Here is a 16,091-nt window from a genome sequence, read left to right as displayed (position 1 = left end):
AACGTGACCCAGCACCAGCACGATTTCCTGGTCTGTGCTGCAGCCACGTGCTCTGAGCCTTTTGGCAGATGAAGTGTTTGTTTAAAGCCACAAATGACTTCCTGAAGGAATGATCACTGGATAATGGTGTCCTGCTCTGCAGTCTTCCCGGGCAGGGGGATGTGTTGCCCTCAACCACAGTGGCTGTGGCCTGTTCTAAGTTTTGTTCTGGAGTGAACTTTTGCTGTCACTAAAACTAAATCTCAGTAGGCAGCAGACTTGTTCTTCTACAAAGGAATTGTGTTTTGAGTCTTCCAAGAACTCATCCTGAACAGGCTGAGATCTGGATCCCTCTGACTGTTCAGACCTCAACATGGCTTTGCCAACTCCCACAGTACGTGACAAGAACAGCAGTAGTAACAAACTACCTCAAAATAGACCAAATACAATATGGTAAGAGATCTTTATTAAAAATTTTATACATCAAAGGATTAACTACTACATTTTAAACAAGAAATAAGATTTTACATATTACAAAAGATGTTATTAGTTCTTGAATAAGAAATAAATTTTATGAACACTGTACATGATACATCTGAGTTGTAAGAGCAAGAACAGGACCGAGTGCCTGAAAATGATATAACTTAATAAGAAAATGCACTCAATTCTTAGTATACAACATAATATTTCTGGAAAATAGTATGTTAAATTCAGTCTGAAAATGCTGCCTCCCTCTGAGCAGTAACTACCAGCAGTGTTCTCATGGACATTTGTGCCCTGTCTGGTGATTTCCCATTTGGAGTTTCTTTGTTGGAGACATTTTCTTCCTACAGTCTATTTTTCTTGAAGAGAGCATAATGTTATTCCATGGTTATGGTTAACACAATCTGCATACAAAAACCATTTCTCACAATGTCACTTTACCTCCAACCCAGATTAGAAAAACCAACCAACTGTGAGGGCACATAAATGTCTACAGAAATAGATTTTTATTTACTGTTACCTTTTGTTACAAAGTAGTTAAAAATAAGAAATATATTTTAGCTTATCAGATTACCGTTACTTTGTGTATCATTTGTACTACATAATTTTTTTCTTTTTTGAGATTCAGTGTAGCTGCATTAGAATTTAAAATAAAAACAAAACAGAAGATCACTTTTAAATTGCATGACCTATTTGGCTAGGAAGGGTGTGTGAAGCTTTACAGGATAGTATGAACATACAGTTCTCATATAAAAGCATAGTATGTATCTAGTCCAAGGAAGGTAATAAAAAAAGATTTAAATCTTTATACAGAAAGTGACAATGCCCATGTTATACTATGGAACATATCTACTAATTTGGAATTACAGGTGTAATGTGTGAATAAGAGAGATCAACTTACTAAACAAATTCTTTTAAAAAAGAGAGCAAAATCTATAAATAAAAATAGTAAGTGCTTTCTTTCTGGTAATATTCTTTGGCTGCTGCGAGTGCCAGCGGAGGGTTGTTGCAAACACTAAAAGGCGTAAGGTCCCACGATGATTGTTAACCTCAGCACCGAGCTCGTGCGATAGTTCAGGCTGTTCACTGTCAGCATCTCCAGGTCCACGATGTGCTCCCTGGGGCCTGACAGCGACTTCACCAGCACCAGCATTGCACTCACCGCGCTGGTTTGCTGCAACAACAGCAACACGACAAAGCCCAGCTCAGTCCAACCCACAGCAACTTCCAGTGGCATCCCTGCTGTTCTGTCACTGCTCTGTGCAAGGCTCTGTCTCAGTACAGGCATGCACGAGGCAAGGGTGCTTTTAACACTTCCAAAGGGCCATGACTAATCTCACATCTGCCTGTGCTGCAAGGAAAACTCCACCTGACTGAGGCCCACAGGAATAAACTGTGCTGCAAAATCTGTTCCTGGTTATGCTGACTCCCCCAGAGGATGTGGGAAGTGGTAATCTATCCCAAGATGGTCTTTGTTTTAACCCCATCTACCAGGTTTTAAAATAGAGAGAGAACAAGTAAAACAAGAGCACTGATGTCTTTAACAGTGAGGTAGTTTGTTCAGTGGAGGGAAACTCAAAAATCTGTCTTGTGGCTCATGCTCCAGAAGTTATGCTGTCCTTGTAAACGCTGGGAACTTTTGTTACTGGTGTGTGCCTATTGCTATCCACATCTTGTTTTGCTTCAAATCTCTTTTCTCAATCTGGGCTTATGCTGCTGGTTTGTCAAACAGTTTTGTCTTTTCCAGATGATGATAAAAGGGTCAACTCCATCTCTCCCTTAGCCTACTACAAATATTTTCTCCCCCTGTCACATGTGTTGGGGTGCATAGATGAATCCAGTCCATCTGCTGCATCCAGGAGCCAGCTCAGCATTTTACTACAACAGTAGGAATAGCTTCCAAGTAAGCTTTTGTTTACCACAGTCCCCTGGCAGGAATAAACACTTGCTTCCTTATTTAAGGCCTGTGATTTCTTGTTCGGTGGCAACAGTAGGTGGGAATTGTTACTCCAAGGGTCAGTCTGAGGGCCACACTGGGGTCTAACCCAAGTGGGACCTGTAGTGATCTTGTTTTTATTTTAAACAAGTAGCTGTTTGTATTTTGGGGGTAGTTAGGGGGTTTTGATATGTAACCTGTAATCCAGTGCTTTCCCCTGGATTTTTTATGTCACAACGAATGATATATGGATGAGTAGTTCCCTGTTCCCACCTTGGGTAAACATGGTGTAAATGGCAATACCACAGCTTATCAAAAGCCCATAATCTCCTGATTTGAAGGAAAATAATTAAACATTAAAACCTCCCAATTACTGTATTTTTGATAGAAAATTTTTGTGCTGAATCTGTTTTACTGAGTGTAAAGCCATATATGAAGGGAAAATGATTTCCTGGGAATTTGTGAATATTATAGGGGTTAAAGAAAATTAGATTTCTTCCAAAAAAAAAACCCTTAAAAATCAGATGTTCTAGACACTCCCATTTATGTGTATTTACTTGAATGTATCCCACTAACAGGAAATACTGCTATCCCAAGTATTTTGAACTTCCTTGGTTTTTATTATGGGAAATAAAAGTTAAATTATGTCTCAACAGCACTGTAAGTTGGCCTGAGCTTAGCTTGGGATGGGGCACAGATTTCTAAAATGCTGTTATTGATTTCTTCTTTTGCAAAATGAGAAATGTAATTAATGTAATTATACAAGGAGTCTTTCTATAATTGTGTCCTAAACAGATTTATCTGAGGTGTTGGTACAGAGAGGGGAAGGCAGGGAGATATTTTGTGTGAATCTGACACAGGTTTCCCAGGATTGCTAAATATTCCTGAGCTGAAAAAAACAGTTGGAGCCACAGTTTAGGGTTTTCAGGTAGGAAAGTAAAAGGCTTGTTAAAAACTGGAAACCAAGCACACTTGGTAAGGAAGCACCAAAAAGCTGCTGAACTTTGGGGTGTTGTGGAAGCCTTATGGGGACCTTTGGGGTTATCACAAGGATGGGGCGGTGTGGAGGCAGGGTCTGAGTGCCCCCAGTACTCACCCTCAGGTAGAACTCTCCGTTCTCATTGCCAGACTTGATCCTGAAGGTGTTGATGGTATTGGGGTAGATGGTGGTGGCCTGGATCTGGAAGATGTCAGAGGGCACAGTCCTGTCGGAGCGGATGCTCATGTACTTGTACACCACTGAGTAAGGCAGCTCCCGGCAAATGGCGTTGGACACCGGGCACACGCAGCGGCTGCCACACAAACAGGGCAAAAGCACAGGAAAAGACATTAAAATACAATGTTCTGGTTCATTCCATCATGTCCCTTCTTGAAGATGAGCCTAAAACACAAGATTTAATTTTTTTTTTTTTTAATTTTTCCCTTACTTCTCCGAGGTAAGGACGTAGGGCTCTTGACAAGGATTTCTGGGGTAACAACGGAACCCTCCATGGTAATTCCAGCAGATTTCATCTTCTCTGCATTCATTAGTGGTCTCACACTCATTTATATCTAGGAGGAAGGAGGAGGGACTATGTCAAAGCAGATGGAAACGGGGTTGCTACAAAGGTACTACAAAAAAACCTGCTTGTCTGTTGAAACCCAGCAGCTTTCCATGTCCTTGTCCTTGTCTTGTTTTCTAGGACCTGGCAATAAAGGGTTTCTCTGTGCAGAAGTGGAATAAACTTGTTTATTGGATGTTAAGCAAGACTGACTGTTTTTAGCTGACTGGAGATGCACATTAATCATATATAATGCAATTGTGGAAATGCTGTCAAGTTTATAATTAGCAAAGAATGATTTTACAGCCGAAGGTATCCTGAAGACAGAGGAAAAAGTTCTCAAGGAAGGATTGTGATTACCTGCCTTTTGCAGCTTCTCAGTTGTTATAACCTGGATTCCATGGTCTAAAGTGCTTCATTAATGGCTATGTTTTCACCAAAATAGCTTTAGAAGGAATAGTGAAAACTTGTTTATCGTGCAAAGTAGAGCTCCTTTTGCCTGAGAAAAGAACCCTGAAGGGAGGTGGAGACTGTGAGCCTGTATTAATGCTCTATTTCCTGTCAGTGCCAGAGTCCCACTGTCTACCCACATGGTCTTCTAAATTTCATACAGGCAGAGAAAGGCTTTATCCGAAAGTAATCTCTTGGAAGGCACAAACAGGATTTTAGATGCTTTAATCAACCATAGAGAATATTGTTCTGCAATATTATCTAATAAGATGCAGAGACTTTTAGCACCACTGAGAAAAAAACACAAACTTGAAAATCCTGGCATTTGGTGGCACCTGGCCAGAACGCTTATTTTTCTACACATGAATTTTCTAAACTGCTGAAGACTTGCATTTTTTTCTCCTTTATCAGAAGAAGCATATCTTTAATTTTTATTGTGACAGGATTTAGAAATTTCTCTGAAAAGAAACATAATATAAAGACATGTTTCATGCCTGTAAAAAATGACCTGCATTTATTCAGGGGTGTTGATCTCAAATTTAGAACCACTACCTTGACATCCAAGACAAGTTTTACCCGAGGGCTGCAAAAACTGAAATTTTGTCCTAGGAATCCAAAGGACTTGAAGTTTGAGCTGAAGGATTCATATGAGATTATAAGATATTTAATGAATCATCAAGTGCTTTATCAACATATCTTCTGCTATCAGCACAGTAATCCTGTAATGCAATACAACCATTTAGCTAGCAATCACCCTTAGCCTGAAGTGGTGTAAATAATGCAGGGCTGAGCCTGCCAAGGGGCGGGCACTTACCTTGGCATGTCCTGCCTCCTACTACCTGGTATCCTTCAGGGCACACACAAGAGAATTTCCCTGGCTCGTTGACACATTGGTACTGACATAGGTAACTTGAGGTTCTGCATTCGTCAGTGTCTGCAGAGAGCAAAAGAACTTCATGTCATTGGCTTTTAAAATTTACCTAGTTACAGAACTAAATAAAATAGCTAAATGCTTGGGAAAAAAAATCTAAAAAGAGCTATCCAAAACCTGAAATGTGCTGCTTAACACCTTGAGAATGGAAGGGTGAGCTCTGCTGGGATTTTGTTAGTAATCCTCCAAAAGAAGTATTTTGGATTTGAGGAAGCAGAAGCTAAATTAGACTTCAGAACAGCTTTGGGAAAATAACTTTTGAAATTGTGTATACTTGCAGTATTCCAAAATGTGATGACTTTGAGGAAAAAACCCACAGCTGTGAGATTAGTTAGTAAGGCAAAAATGTTGCCTTTGTACTTGTGCCCTACACTCATGGAGTAGCTCTCTGGGAAAGAGGGAAAGGTCTTTTTTTTTGCCTTCTAATAATAATCAGTGGATACAATTTTCCTGCTTCTTTATCCTTGTGTATCCATCAGTCCCTCGTGAGGGAAGCCTGGTGTGAAACAGAACTAAACAGTGTATGCCATCAACAGGAAATTAATTTAAACCCAGCAAGACGAGGGGTTGGCTTGGAAAGCACAGATCTCCCTCCTCCTACCTCTGAGCTGAGCCCAGCTCTTGGGCTGGGGTCAGGGATGTCCTTGGAGGCTGCATGCTTGCTGTTCCCTGTTCTGTTCAAATAGGATTAAGTTAAACAGCTTGGCTTAGCAGAGGGAGCATCTGTAACAGCTCTTCCAGCTCATTGGGGAGGGCAGTGCTGAGGCAGGGACCTCTCTGCCTTCAAGGCTGGTAGAAAGGATGTGGGCTCTAAGGGTGAGGTCATCATGTGTCCAAAAGGAGATTAGGGCACCCCTGTGGAGCCTCTGGCAGAGGAAATAAAGTGTTGATTGTGTAATCATACAGGAGGCATGCTGTTTGTGTACACAGGCTGCAAAGCACCTCAAAAGCACACTTGTTGCTCCCTTAAAATCAGGAATTGGAGGTTTTGTTTTCAGAGAAGCCTAACAACACACAAAATTTCCCTTGTTTTTGGTGTGCATTCCTTTCCAATTCATTTAATGATCATCAGCATTAGACCACCCACAATTCCAGGGAGTTTGTGCAGTCAGGGCTCAGAAACCTCTTTCTTCCCACTTGGGATCTGAAGTGCAGCAATCTCTCTCCTGTTTTGCACTTGCTATAGGGAGCCCCATTCCTACCTGTATCTGAAAGCAGCTACAGCTACGCAGGTGTGAATTAGCCTCCTTTGTAGCATAAAAAATAAGTATCTTAAGGGTTTTGTCTACAAACTTTGCCCACAAAGTGTCTCCACTTCAATTCTGTCCCTTAGTTCACAGAAAGGCTTCGGGGCAAACAAAAACAAAGAAAACAATTGCTTTTCCAAGATAAAAAAAAAAAAAAAAACCAACCAAAAAAACCCACCACAAAAAAACAAACAACAAAAAAACAAAAAACAAAAAACCCAAAAAACCCAAAAAATAAAAAAAACAAAAAAAAACCCAAAAAAAACCCCCAAAAAAACCCCAAAACACACCAAAAAACCAAACCAAACCAAACCAAACCAAACCAAACAAAAAAACCCCACAAAACTCCCCCCCGAAAAAAAACCAAAAAAACCCCCACAACTTACCTTCACAGTTGATTCTGTCACTGCTTAGCTCAAAGCCTGGATTACACTGACAAATGAAAGAACCCAGGATATTGTAGCACTGCTGTGCACATGGGTTGTTGGCATCACATTCATTTATGTCTGAAAGGAAAAATGAGATATTTTTCTTGTGTAGGTGGTAATTAGGCTTGGTGGATTAGTCCTTAGGCTGGGCCTGTTGCTCAGCAGAAGCTCAGTTGGCTCTACCAATGTAGATCTGCAGACACTGGAGCAATGTTAGATCTGTGCTTTACATTCCATGTAAAACCAGTATTTTTCTAGGAATGAGAGTTATTCTAATGTGTGATGAATTCTCCCCAAAAATGTTTAATGTGGCTATTAAGCTGCACATTCCAGCGCCGTTTTTTTCAGGTATGAAATGCCAAGTCTCTATAAATAATTGATATAAGGAACACATACTGATAAGACCTCTCAGCATGCAGTGGTTAAGATTTATTTGAGCTATTTATTACTCTGAAAATTTGTTCTTTTAAATTCCATTGCAATTATAACATGAGCCTCTGAGGCCAGTAGAGTTCTGCAGAGCTCTAAGGCCTAGACCATATTGGGGGAAGGTATTTTTCTGTGCTACATTTTCCATGGTGTTGCCCATCCCAAGAACATTTTGAGGACACTGGTATGAGAAGAGAAGCAATTTTTAATGGGAAGTTTATATAAGTCTAATCACCTCTGGAATCTATAGCCCTTGTTTGGCACAGACTGTTGATTAACTGCTGCTCCTGTCAGTCTGTAGATTTTAGTGTTTTCCCCTGTATTTCCCTCCTGCATGTTTTCAATTCATGTTTGTGTTTATCAGATATCTCCATGAGTAGAAAGCTGTGCTTGGAAAAAAACCTTTGAGTTCATGGCTTATAAATGTCAGCAACACTGTAACTTTACATATACACCTAAAAACTGACAAAAATGAGGCACTCAAAAATGAAGCCAATGAAGAGGATATGAATTCTCTGCATTCCTCTGAGTCCTGAAAAAATAAATGATAATAGGGGAAAACTCATCACAAAGTCTTTTTCTTCCTCTGAGTTCGTTTCTGGCAACAGTGCAAAGGATGTACATCATTCCTCCTCCAATACTACCAGGAGGAATAAATTTGTTTCTAGTTCTGTTCCTTTTCCAAGAAATATTGACCCATTTTCAATACAGGCAGAAGTCGTGACACAAATGTAATAGCTACAGCTGTCAAGTGCTGCTGTGGCAGATGTGAGAGTTTGTCTTGATGGAGTAACCATCCATTCATAAATCTTCTCCTTAAGCTTTCCTCCCCTTTACCTAGTAGAAATGTGCCTGATGAGGCTGGGAGGCTGGAAAGCCAGGGAAGGGGTATTTGTGAAGTGCCGAAAGAATCCACCTTCCATTTGAGCCATGGAAAGGGACAAATAAGTAACTTTTGTCACGTGGTTCTGTTGTATCCATGGGCAATTTAAAAAATCCTATGATTTGGTGAGAACCAAGCAATTCCTGTCTCAGTACAGAGCTGTGCAGTGTGCCAGGGTGCTTGGTGTGGGTTGGCAATGCTTGGAAGGGATGGTGGAAGCTGGAAAACACAGCCTGATTTTTCTATGTATACAATATAGATTTTATATACACAAATTACATCTATAAAGAGCTGACCATCTCCATCACCAGTCTCTTGATTTTACAGCCATTCTCTCTGTGCTTCTGCAGGCAGAGTACCTTTTATTATTGCTCTCATCCTTCTAGAACAGATGTTATGATTTCAAACTGGACATCAGTCTTACTGATATCTTACAAAGTCTTACAAAGTTTTACTGTGCAGCTTCCCTTAGGTGTTTTATTTCTAAGGGCAACATCACAGCTGAAAGGTCACTCTTAGTGACCCTTGTTTCAATTTTCAACTTTTTCTTGATATTCAAATGTGGTGTAAGACTTTCTTTACCATGTGCTGAGGGTAATTGCCCTTAACTGCAGAGGTATAGTATTGATTCCTTTGACTCCCAATTCTGGCCTGTGTCGTGTGAACTGGGAATAATATCAAGAAAGCCAATAATAAAGCAGAACTGAAAGAATAATTCAATCTAGGATTAAATACCGAAAGTAAGGCTTTAGATGTTCCTTGGAAATCTGCTATGCCAGCAAAATAACAGGCATTCAAGAAAGCTCTAAATTTTTCTCCAACCCTCCTGTAACTCTCGGCTCACTCACAGAGGAGCCTCTCAGTGCAGTCTTTTCCCTGTTGGTGTTGATTTCCTTTCAGTGTGTCTGTGGCAGTGGCGTGCTGGTGTCTGTGTGTCTGGGGGCTGCTGAGGAGTGCTTACCTACGCAGGTGTGGTTGTTGGATGCCAGCTGGAAGCCAGCGTTGCACTGGCAGTAGTAGGAGCCGGGCGTGTTCACGCAGCGGTGGTGGCAGTACGGGGGCAGGGTGCACTCGTCGATGTCTGGGGCACCAAAAAACACCAGTTAGTACACATGGAAGCACAGCACTTTGCTGCTGTTCTCATGTCTGAGGAAAGTTAATTGCACTTGATTAAAAGCAGGAGGAAAGCTTATGTGAGCTGGGCACTGCTTCCATGGATATTACAAGATACCCTTTAACTTCTCCTGTAAGTGACTGTTTTGTAACAAGCTTTTATGCTCCTTGTCTTCACTGTGCATTCCAACTTTATTTTATTGACTCGGTCCTGCAGCAGTGCTTGGTCTGGTTTATTTTGTGCAGGTAAAACTCAGTGTTTTGTTCAGCTTTCCTTGATCCCTCAGGATCAGACATGGTGCTGACCAACACAGCCAATGTGGCTTGGAGCTCATTTTCCCAAAAACTTGCATGCAGCACTCCTGGCACAGACTAAATCTTTTCAGCTCCATTAGGAACAGTCCAATTTTCTGTGAAAGTACAGGGGAATGGCAAGGATAGAGAATTAATGGGCCTGAAAATAAAACAGGTGGTTGTGTTTCCACAGGGATCCCCAGACCCTGCCTTGCTCTCCAAGGGTTTTCCATTGCTCCCATTCCCCTGGCTGCCTGTCCTGGATACCTTCCCACCCAGCAGAACCACACCTGGCTGTGCATCTCTGGCACTGAGAGCCTTTCATAGCCTCTTCTTGCAGGTCAGCCCTGCTTTTGAGGTGGGGCAGTCTGCCTTTCCAAGAGTCAGCATTCCTGGTGTGCATCGGAGCAGGGCTTTCACCTGCCTGCCACACAAAACATGCAGCACCCCATTCCCTTACCCCTTCTGCATTTTAAAAGGCTTCCCTGCATTCTGGAGGAGATAGTGGCTCTGGCTTTGCCTGGAAAACATGTTTTATTATTGCATTATCGTGCGTGTGTGTGTGTGTGCAGTGGGTGCCTTGAGCCGTGGCGGCTGGAGGTCGGTGAAGAAATCCAACGCTGTGCTCTGGGCTTGTACACAATGGGACATTTCAAAGGATCAACACTCACACAAATCAGAGCAGCATTCACTGGAACAAAGAAAGGCACTTCCCACATCCATGCCAGATCTTGCGTTTCCTACCTCCAGCTGTTTCCACCATAGATGTGTTTAAAAAGAGGCCAAGACTTTTTTTTTTATAATGAGGAAAGTGTTTGTTTTAATATCAAGTGAAAAAATAATCTTTAGAAGTTAACCCTTTCTTTGTCAAATTTAGGGCTGAACTTAGTGTTTTGGATGATTCTGAATGAAAAGGCTTATGCTGGAAAATTCCTGGCTATCCATACAGTAGCAATTGTCACTGTAACTCTTGTTGCAGAGAGAAATTTGGAAGTGGAAATGGAATAAATTAAGGAGGCACAGTAGATTTCCATCCTTGACTTTTACAAGACTAAGCTCTCATAAGTAACTTTAAAAAAATAGGATTATACATATGAGCAATGCTTTGGTACATTTATACACATAAATGCTTTCAGGATCTGGCTCTTATTCAGTGGGAATTTTCCTTGTGGGATTAGGCACATCAGCTCTGGGTGGATCTAAGGGCTGAGATTCATCCGATCAATTGGGCCAAATCTGTTTGAAGTGATGCTGGAAAACAATTCATTCTCCCTGCAGTCATGCATTTCAGAAAGGACTCATTTGAGTCTTTTTTTTTTTTTTTTTTTTTTTTTTGCAATACGTGAACAAGCAAATTTTAAAAAAAAATCAGAAAAAAAAAATTGTTAGTGAATTTAGATTAAAATCAACCAATTGTTAAAAATGCGTCTCTTTTTCTCCTTCTACCTTCAAGCCAAAATAGTCTGGAAAAATTTCTTTCAAATTTGAGAAACATTTCCTCCCATATGGAGAACCTCTATCAAGATCTGGCCCCAAGAACATTTTCTGGCTAAGCTGTTACAAAATCCCTAAAGACAGGCTTTATTCTGAAATGCTGACAGTACTAACTGATGGGATGTATTTGTAATTTAGGTCAGTGTGTAATATGTAATACAGGTGTTATTCTTGGTTTTGACCTAAATAGGAGAAGGGAAATTTCACTTTCCAGAGCTCTTCATGGATAGGTTTAGATGCATAAATGTGTTCACATTTAGGTATAAGGGTCTATCACTCTAATTTCTTCTCACTTCTGTCCTGTTTCCACTGAGACTTTAATTTAGGACCCTGAGTCTTGATATCAGAAGTGCTGTTGCATGGCAGTAATATAATTTACCTGCTATATAAGAAATCCAAATAAACCCCAGATATTAAAAAATAAATGCATGACCTTCCAAAACTATTCATCTACCTGCATTCCAAATTAGTCATCATACTCCTGCACAGAAAACTGAGAAAAATCAGATACACCTGTGTTTACACCAATTTGGCAGTTCGAGGCCTGATCTATGTCTCTTAGGAAAGAGATAAGAATTTTTATTCTTCTTATTTCTACAGCCCTTAGATTGGAATCTTGAAGAAAGAGCCATGTCCAGAAATTGAAGTTATTCTAGGTGTGTACTAAAATCTTCTCAGTTTCTTACCTGTGGCCTTAGCAAGAAGAGATGAGATTAAGGAAAAAAAAAAATTTGAAATTCTTATACACTTTGAAATGCAGGATCCCTGAAAGAGGAAAAACCCCCAACCCCAAACACTTTTCTTCTAAACTGCATAAAACCAATGTCTTAGAAGAGGCTGTCTTGAATATCACCTCCTGATGTCTAGATGTGACTCTCTTCCTTCATAGTTCTTTTTATTATCTGACAAACCCAAGGCTTATGGCTGGAGTGCCTCTAGAAGCAATTAATCCATTGAAATGGTGATTAAAGAGGTGTCAAATGCAGGCTGAAGGAACAGGGGAATGGCACTTTGGCATGATATCCCCACCTGAGGATGGGACAGGAGAGAAGTGGTGTTTGCCCTGCACTTGGATTTAATTCCATGCTATGCTTGCACGGCTCCCAAGGGTGCCAATAGCTTACTTGGCACGGAGAATAAAGCCTGGTGGGTATTAGAGGCTGCAGCTCTCCTGTACCTGCATTCAGTGTTTCCATCTCTTTCATTTGTGTTCAGAAAGCTGAGTCCTGGAGCAGGGCTGGGGCCTGGGGGAGGGAGTGCTGTGTCCCACGGACCTGGAGCTGACTCTCAGGGGAAAGGTGTGCTTTGCTGCCATCGGGGACTCGTGGCAATCTCTGGGACACCGGGCAATGCCCCAACACAATCACACAATGGGAACTGTTAGCAGAACTCAGCTTGTGAACTCCAAGTGTTGATTATCCTTAAAATAGCTCCTCCTCCCATGTTTTAGTGATTAATTACTGTGGTAAAGTGACTATTCCATTGCATTCCAAAGTGAAACAGCTCTTTCACACCACACATACTCATCTGCTTTATGACCAATATGATGTATGCAATGGTAGATAATGAAAGAAAACCATTGGATGGAAAGCAACACTTACCAACACACTGCTCCCCTCGTTTCTGGTAGCCTGGAAGGCACTGGCAGCTGAAGGACCCTCTTAAATTGACACACACTTGGTCAGCTCTACAACTGTGGGTTCCAGTTGCACATTCATCTATATCTTTATAAAAAAGAAAACAAGTGCAATATTAGTCATTACATTTACTTAAAGTATTTAGCCTGTGGAAATGCTTTATACATCTTCAAGCTGTGCAGGCTATAAAGTTCAGGCAGAAAAGTTCAGATACACTGCCTTTGTAGATATTTTCAGATATGGTTATTTTAAAAAATTGTTTGTCAAATACCATTAATATTTTGTATTTTTCAGTCTAGAATTTTCTGTGAACTTCTTGCAGCTTCATCATATTTGAATCATTTGCCTGTTTTGTTTTGCTTTGGTTTTTTTCCCACGCTGGTTGGATGTTTCATGCTGAATTAGTCCAGAAAATTTCAGCAAATGTAGTTCAGCTCTTTCTCAAGAAGGAGAGGAGTTAGAAATATGTTGTTTTGCTGTTACTAAAAGGACTCTGCTGATCTCTTGCATGGTTCCTGTGCTCCATGCTTTGGACAGGGACTTGGAACTTGGTAGGTGGTGGCCTTCTCATCAGGAAGAGATCTGCCTCTTGTCATTCCCATGAAAATTCTCCTAATTCAGTCAATCTGTTCAAATCTCTGGAAACTGTTTATGTATGTTTGTATTGCACAGTACAGCTAAAACTGCAAGTTCTAGCCCGATACTTTTCAGAGTAATTCAGGCAGCTTTTAGTTTGTGCTCAATGCAGGTTTATACAAGTATAAAAACAGCATTTTCATTTTGCCTGCTCATTATGACTGCTGGAGGTACTTAATTATAATTAAACTGCATGTGCTGACAAATGAATTACAATTTGCTTTCTCATCTCAACATACAAAACGTTGGAGAGGTTTTTATTGTAACATGACACAGTACAGTGAGATGACTTTTTAATTTTGGCATCGTACACAATTTGGAGACTCTAGTCTGAATAAACAAATTCCTTAAAACTTATGATCTCTAGTTTACAAATCTCAGCTGACCTCTCTATTTGTATAGGCACTGGGGATGTTAAAACATCACCAGTGGCAGATTCTGGGTGGTGCTTTGGAAAAAATGATGGATTCTTTCTCATAACAAATGAAAACAATTTCAACCACAAGAGTCAATAAAAAATAAACCATCAACAGTTTGAATTAGTTCTCAACGTTTACCCTCTCCCCAAATGTTCAAATATTTTACATACATCTTCCCTTTATTCGACAGAGAAGCTAAAGGCCTCTTATGTTAGGCTGCTCTTTGCATTTCTGCAGAGTGTCACTCCTGAAGCTGCTGTGCTGGTGCAGGATTGCTGAACTCACTGTTGTGTCCTGACACCGAAAAGCACATTCCCAAGTGTGAAGAAGATTTCTGGGGACTAATACTGGCTACCTCCTGCCACCCCTACATCAGGCAGCTCAAGGCAAGTCTTTGCAGGGACCTCATGAGCTTTGTACTCCTGGTTCCTACAAAAGCTGGAAATAAAATTCTTGTACAAATCCAATCCATTTTGTTGCAAACTGTGCTGGAACAAAGAAAATTTATTTGATCTTTAGGAGCTTCATATATGAGTAAACATGAATTTGCCTTTTAAGATGGATTAGTTAAAATGCATTGAATAATAAGCTACTCTAGCTAAAATGATTCATAGATTTACTTATGTACTCATGGTTTTTGGCTGTTCTTGATGGTAAGTTCAGCTGGACAGAAAAACAATTATTGCCAGCTTGCTGCTTCCCCATCTGGAAACCCTTGGAGGGTTTTGATGTTCTGGCCAAGATCTGGGTTTGTAAAAGGTGTGGGAAGTGAGGCAGCCTCCTGCCTTCCCTAGGGAAGGGTGATAAGGTTGCCATGCTTGGAGTGGGTCTGCTCCTATCTGTGCAGGGAAATCCATGCTGGTAGAGCAAGGCTGATGGCCTAAAGGTTGTGTTTGAGGGAAATATGGCTGGAGGAGAACAGCAGGCATCTGGAAAGGTTTCAGTGCTGGCATCTCCAGTATTGCAGTAGTTACAGATATGTCCTACTGTTGTGACTGATACAGGGGTGAGGAAGTGAGTGAGGATTTCTGTGCTGAAAGCAGTGCCGAATGTGGATTGGGCTGGTGCAATCCCAGAGCAGCCCAGCCCTTGTGGAGAATGGGAAGGAGCACTGGTGGATTTAGCAGTGATGCTGCAGCTCTTCCTGTGAGCGAGGCCAGAGAGGAGGCTCCAGCTCTTGGCACTCAGTGTGACCCAGATCACTGTCCATTACAGAAATAGTCTGTTTCCTAATTGTCCAGAGAGTTACTGGAGAAATAGAGGTGTGGGAGTCATTAGAAGGAAGCAACAGCGACATTGGAGTTTCCTTGGCATGTGGCAGAGCGGCTCCATTTCTCTCTGAGGTGGCAGAGGCAGAGTTCTTTATTTACCAGTGCACACCTACTTCTCTGCCCATGGGAAATGGCTCCATCACACACTGGGGGTTAATTTGGGATTCCCACAATGTGTTTGTGGCTCTTGAGTGGGTAGGTTGTCTATCTGCAGTTCCTCAGGGTCTGACCAACCTCAAGTTTCCAGATTGTTTTCCCAGTTATGTCCCCCCTGTAGGGAAATCATTCACTCCCACGTCTTCATTCCATTGTTGAAATCAGACTTTTCCAATCCATGAAATTCCTAGATTTACCATGACTCTCACAGTGCCTCTGACCTGATGGTGATTTTGAGGTTCCATCAAATCCTGCTCTTAGTCTGTATCAAATATGGGAATAAGATTGGGGATTATACAAAGTACGTATTTTTCCCTAAATTCTACCACCTCATTCAATTTGATGTTTCTTGACAGAATCCCCGGGCTGAAGTGGGAACAGTAAATGAGGCATTGGGAATCCAAACTTTTGGTTTCTGCCTGGTGCAGACACCCATGGCCATGATTTGGTCTCTGAGAAGACACTGCAATCTGGGGCAAGGGTGTGAAACAGGAACATCACAGAGCTCACCAGCTCTAATCCTGAGAGCAAGAGAAATTTATCTGACCTTTCCTCTGTAGCACGAATGTTTAATAATGTGTTACGTGCATGTGTATTTATAATAATTAAAAAAAATTAAAACAAGGCTCTCCACTGCACACACTTGTCCCTCTGGGGAGAGGGTGAGAGAACAAACATGTGACAGATGTTTGTCATGTTGCTTAATGCACTACTGGAAAGCACTCAGGATACCACAGTGATGAGTGCAGTATAAGAAACAGATC

The 16,091-nt window shown here is 41.2% G+C and overlaps 1 protein-coding gene across 2 annotated transcripts in view; it reads right to left on the bottom strand.

Annotated features, from left to right (window-relative positions):
- Positions 1 to 423: 423 nt before the first annotated feature.
- Positions 424 to 16,091, bottom strand: part of EFEMP1 (EGF containing fibulin extracellular matrix protein 1) — a 45,716-nt gene continuing 30,048 nt past the window's right edge. For both annotated transcript variants that reach the window (XM_053974230.1, XM_053974232.1), the window contains 7 exons: positions 12,810 to 12,932; positions 9,269 to 9,388; positions 6,954 to 7,073; positions 5,204 to 5,323; positions 3,826 to 3,949; positions 3,495 to 3,690; positions 424 to 1,636 (listed from right to left, as the gene is read on the bottom strand). In XM_053974230.1, the coding sequence (XP_053830205.1) occupies positions 1,478 to 1,636; positions 3,495 to 3,690; positions 3,826 to 3,949; positions 5,204 to 5,323; positions 6,954 to 7,073; positions 9,269 to 9,388; positions 12,810 to 12,932 (962 nt within the window). In that variant the 3' untranslated portion in view covers positions 424 to 1,477. The remainder of the gene's footprint in view (positions 1,637 to 3,494; positions 3,691 to 3,825; positions 3,950 to 5,203; positions 5,324 to 6,953; positions 7,074 to 9,268; positions 9,389 to 12,809; positions 12,933 to 16,091) is intronic.

Source organism: Vidua macroura, chromosome 3, assembly GCF_024509145.1.
Source record: "Vidua macroura isolate BioBank_ID:100142 chromosome 3, ASM2450914v1, whole genome shotgun sequence".
Taxonomy (NCBI): domain Eukaryota; kingdom Metazoa; phylum Chordata; class Aves; order Passeriformes; family Viduidae; genus Vidua; species Vidua macroura.
Note: the sequence above shows the minus strand (reverse complement) of the source record. Positions and strands in the feature narration are given on the sequence as shown.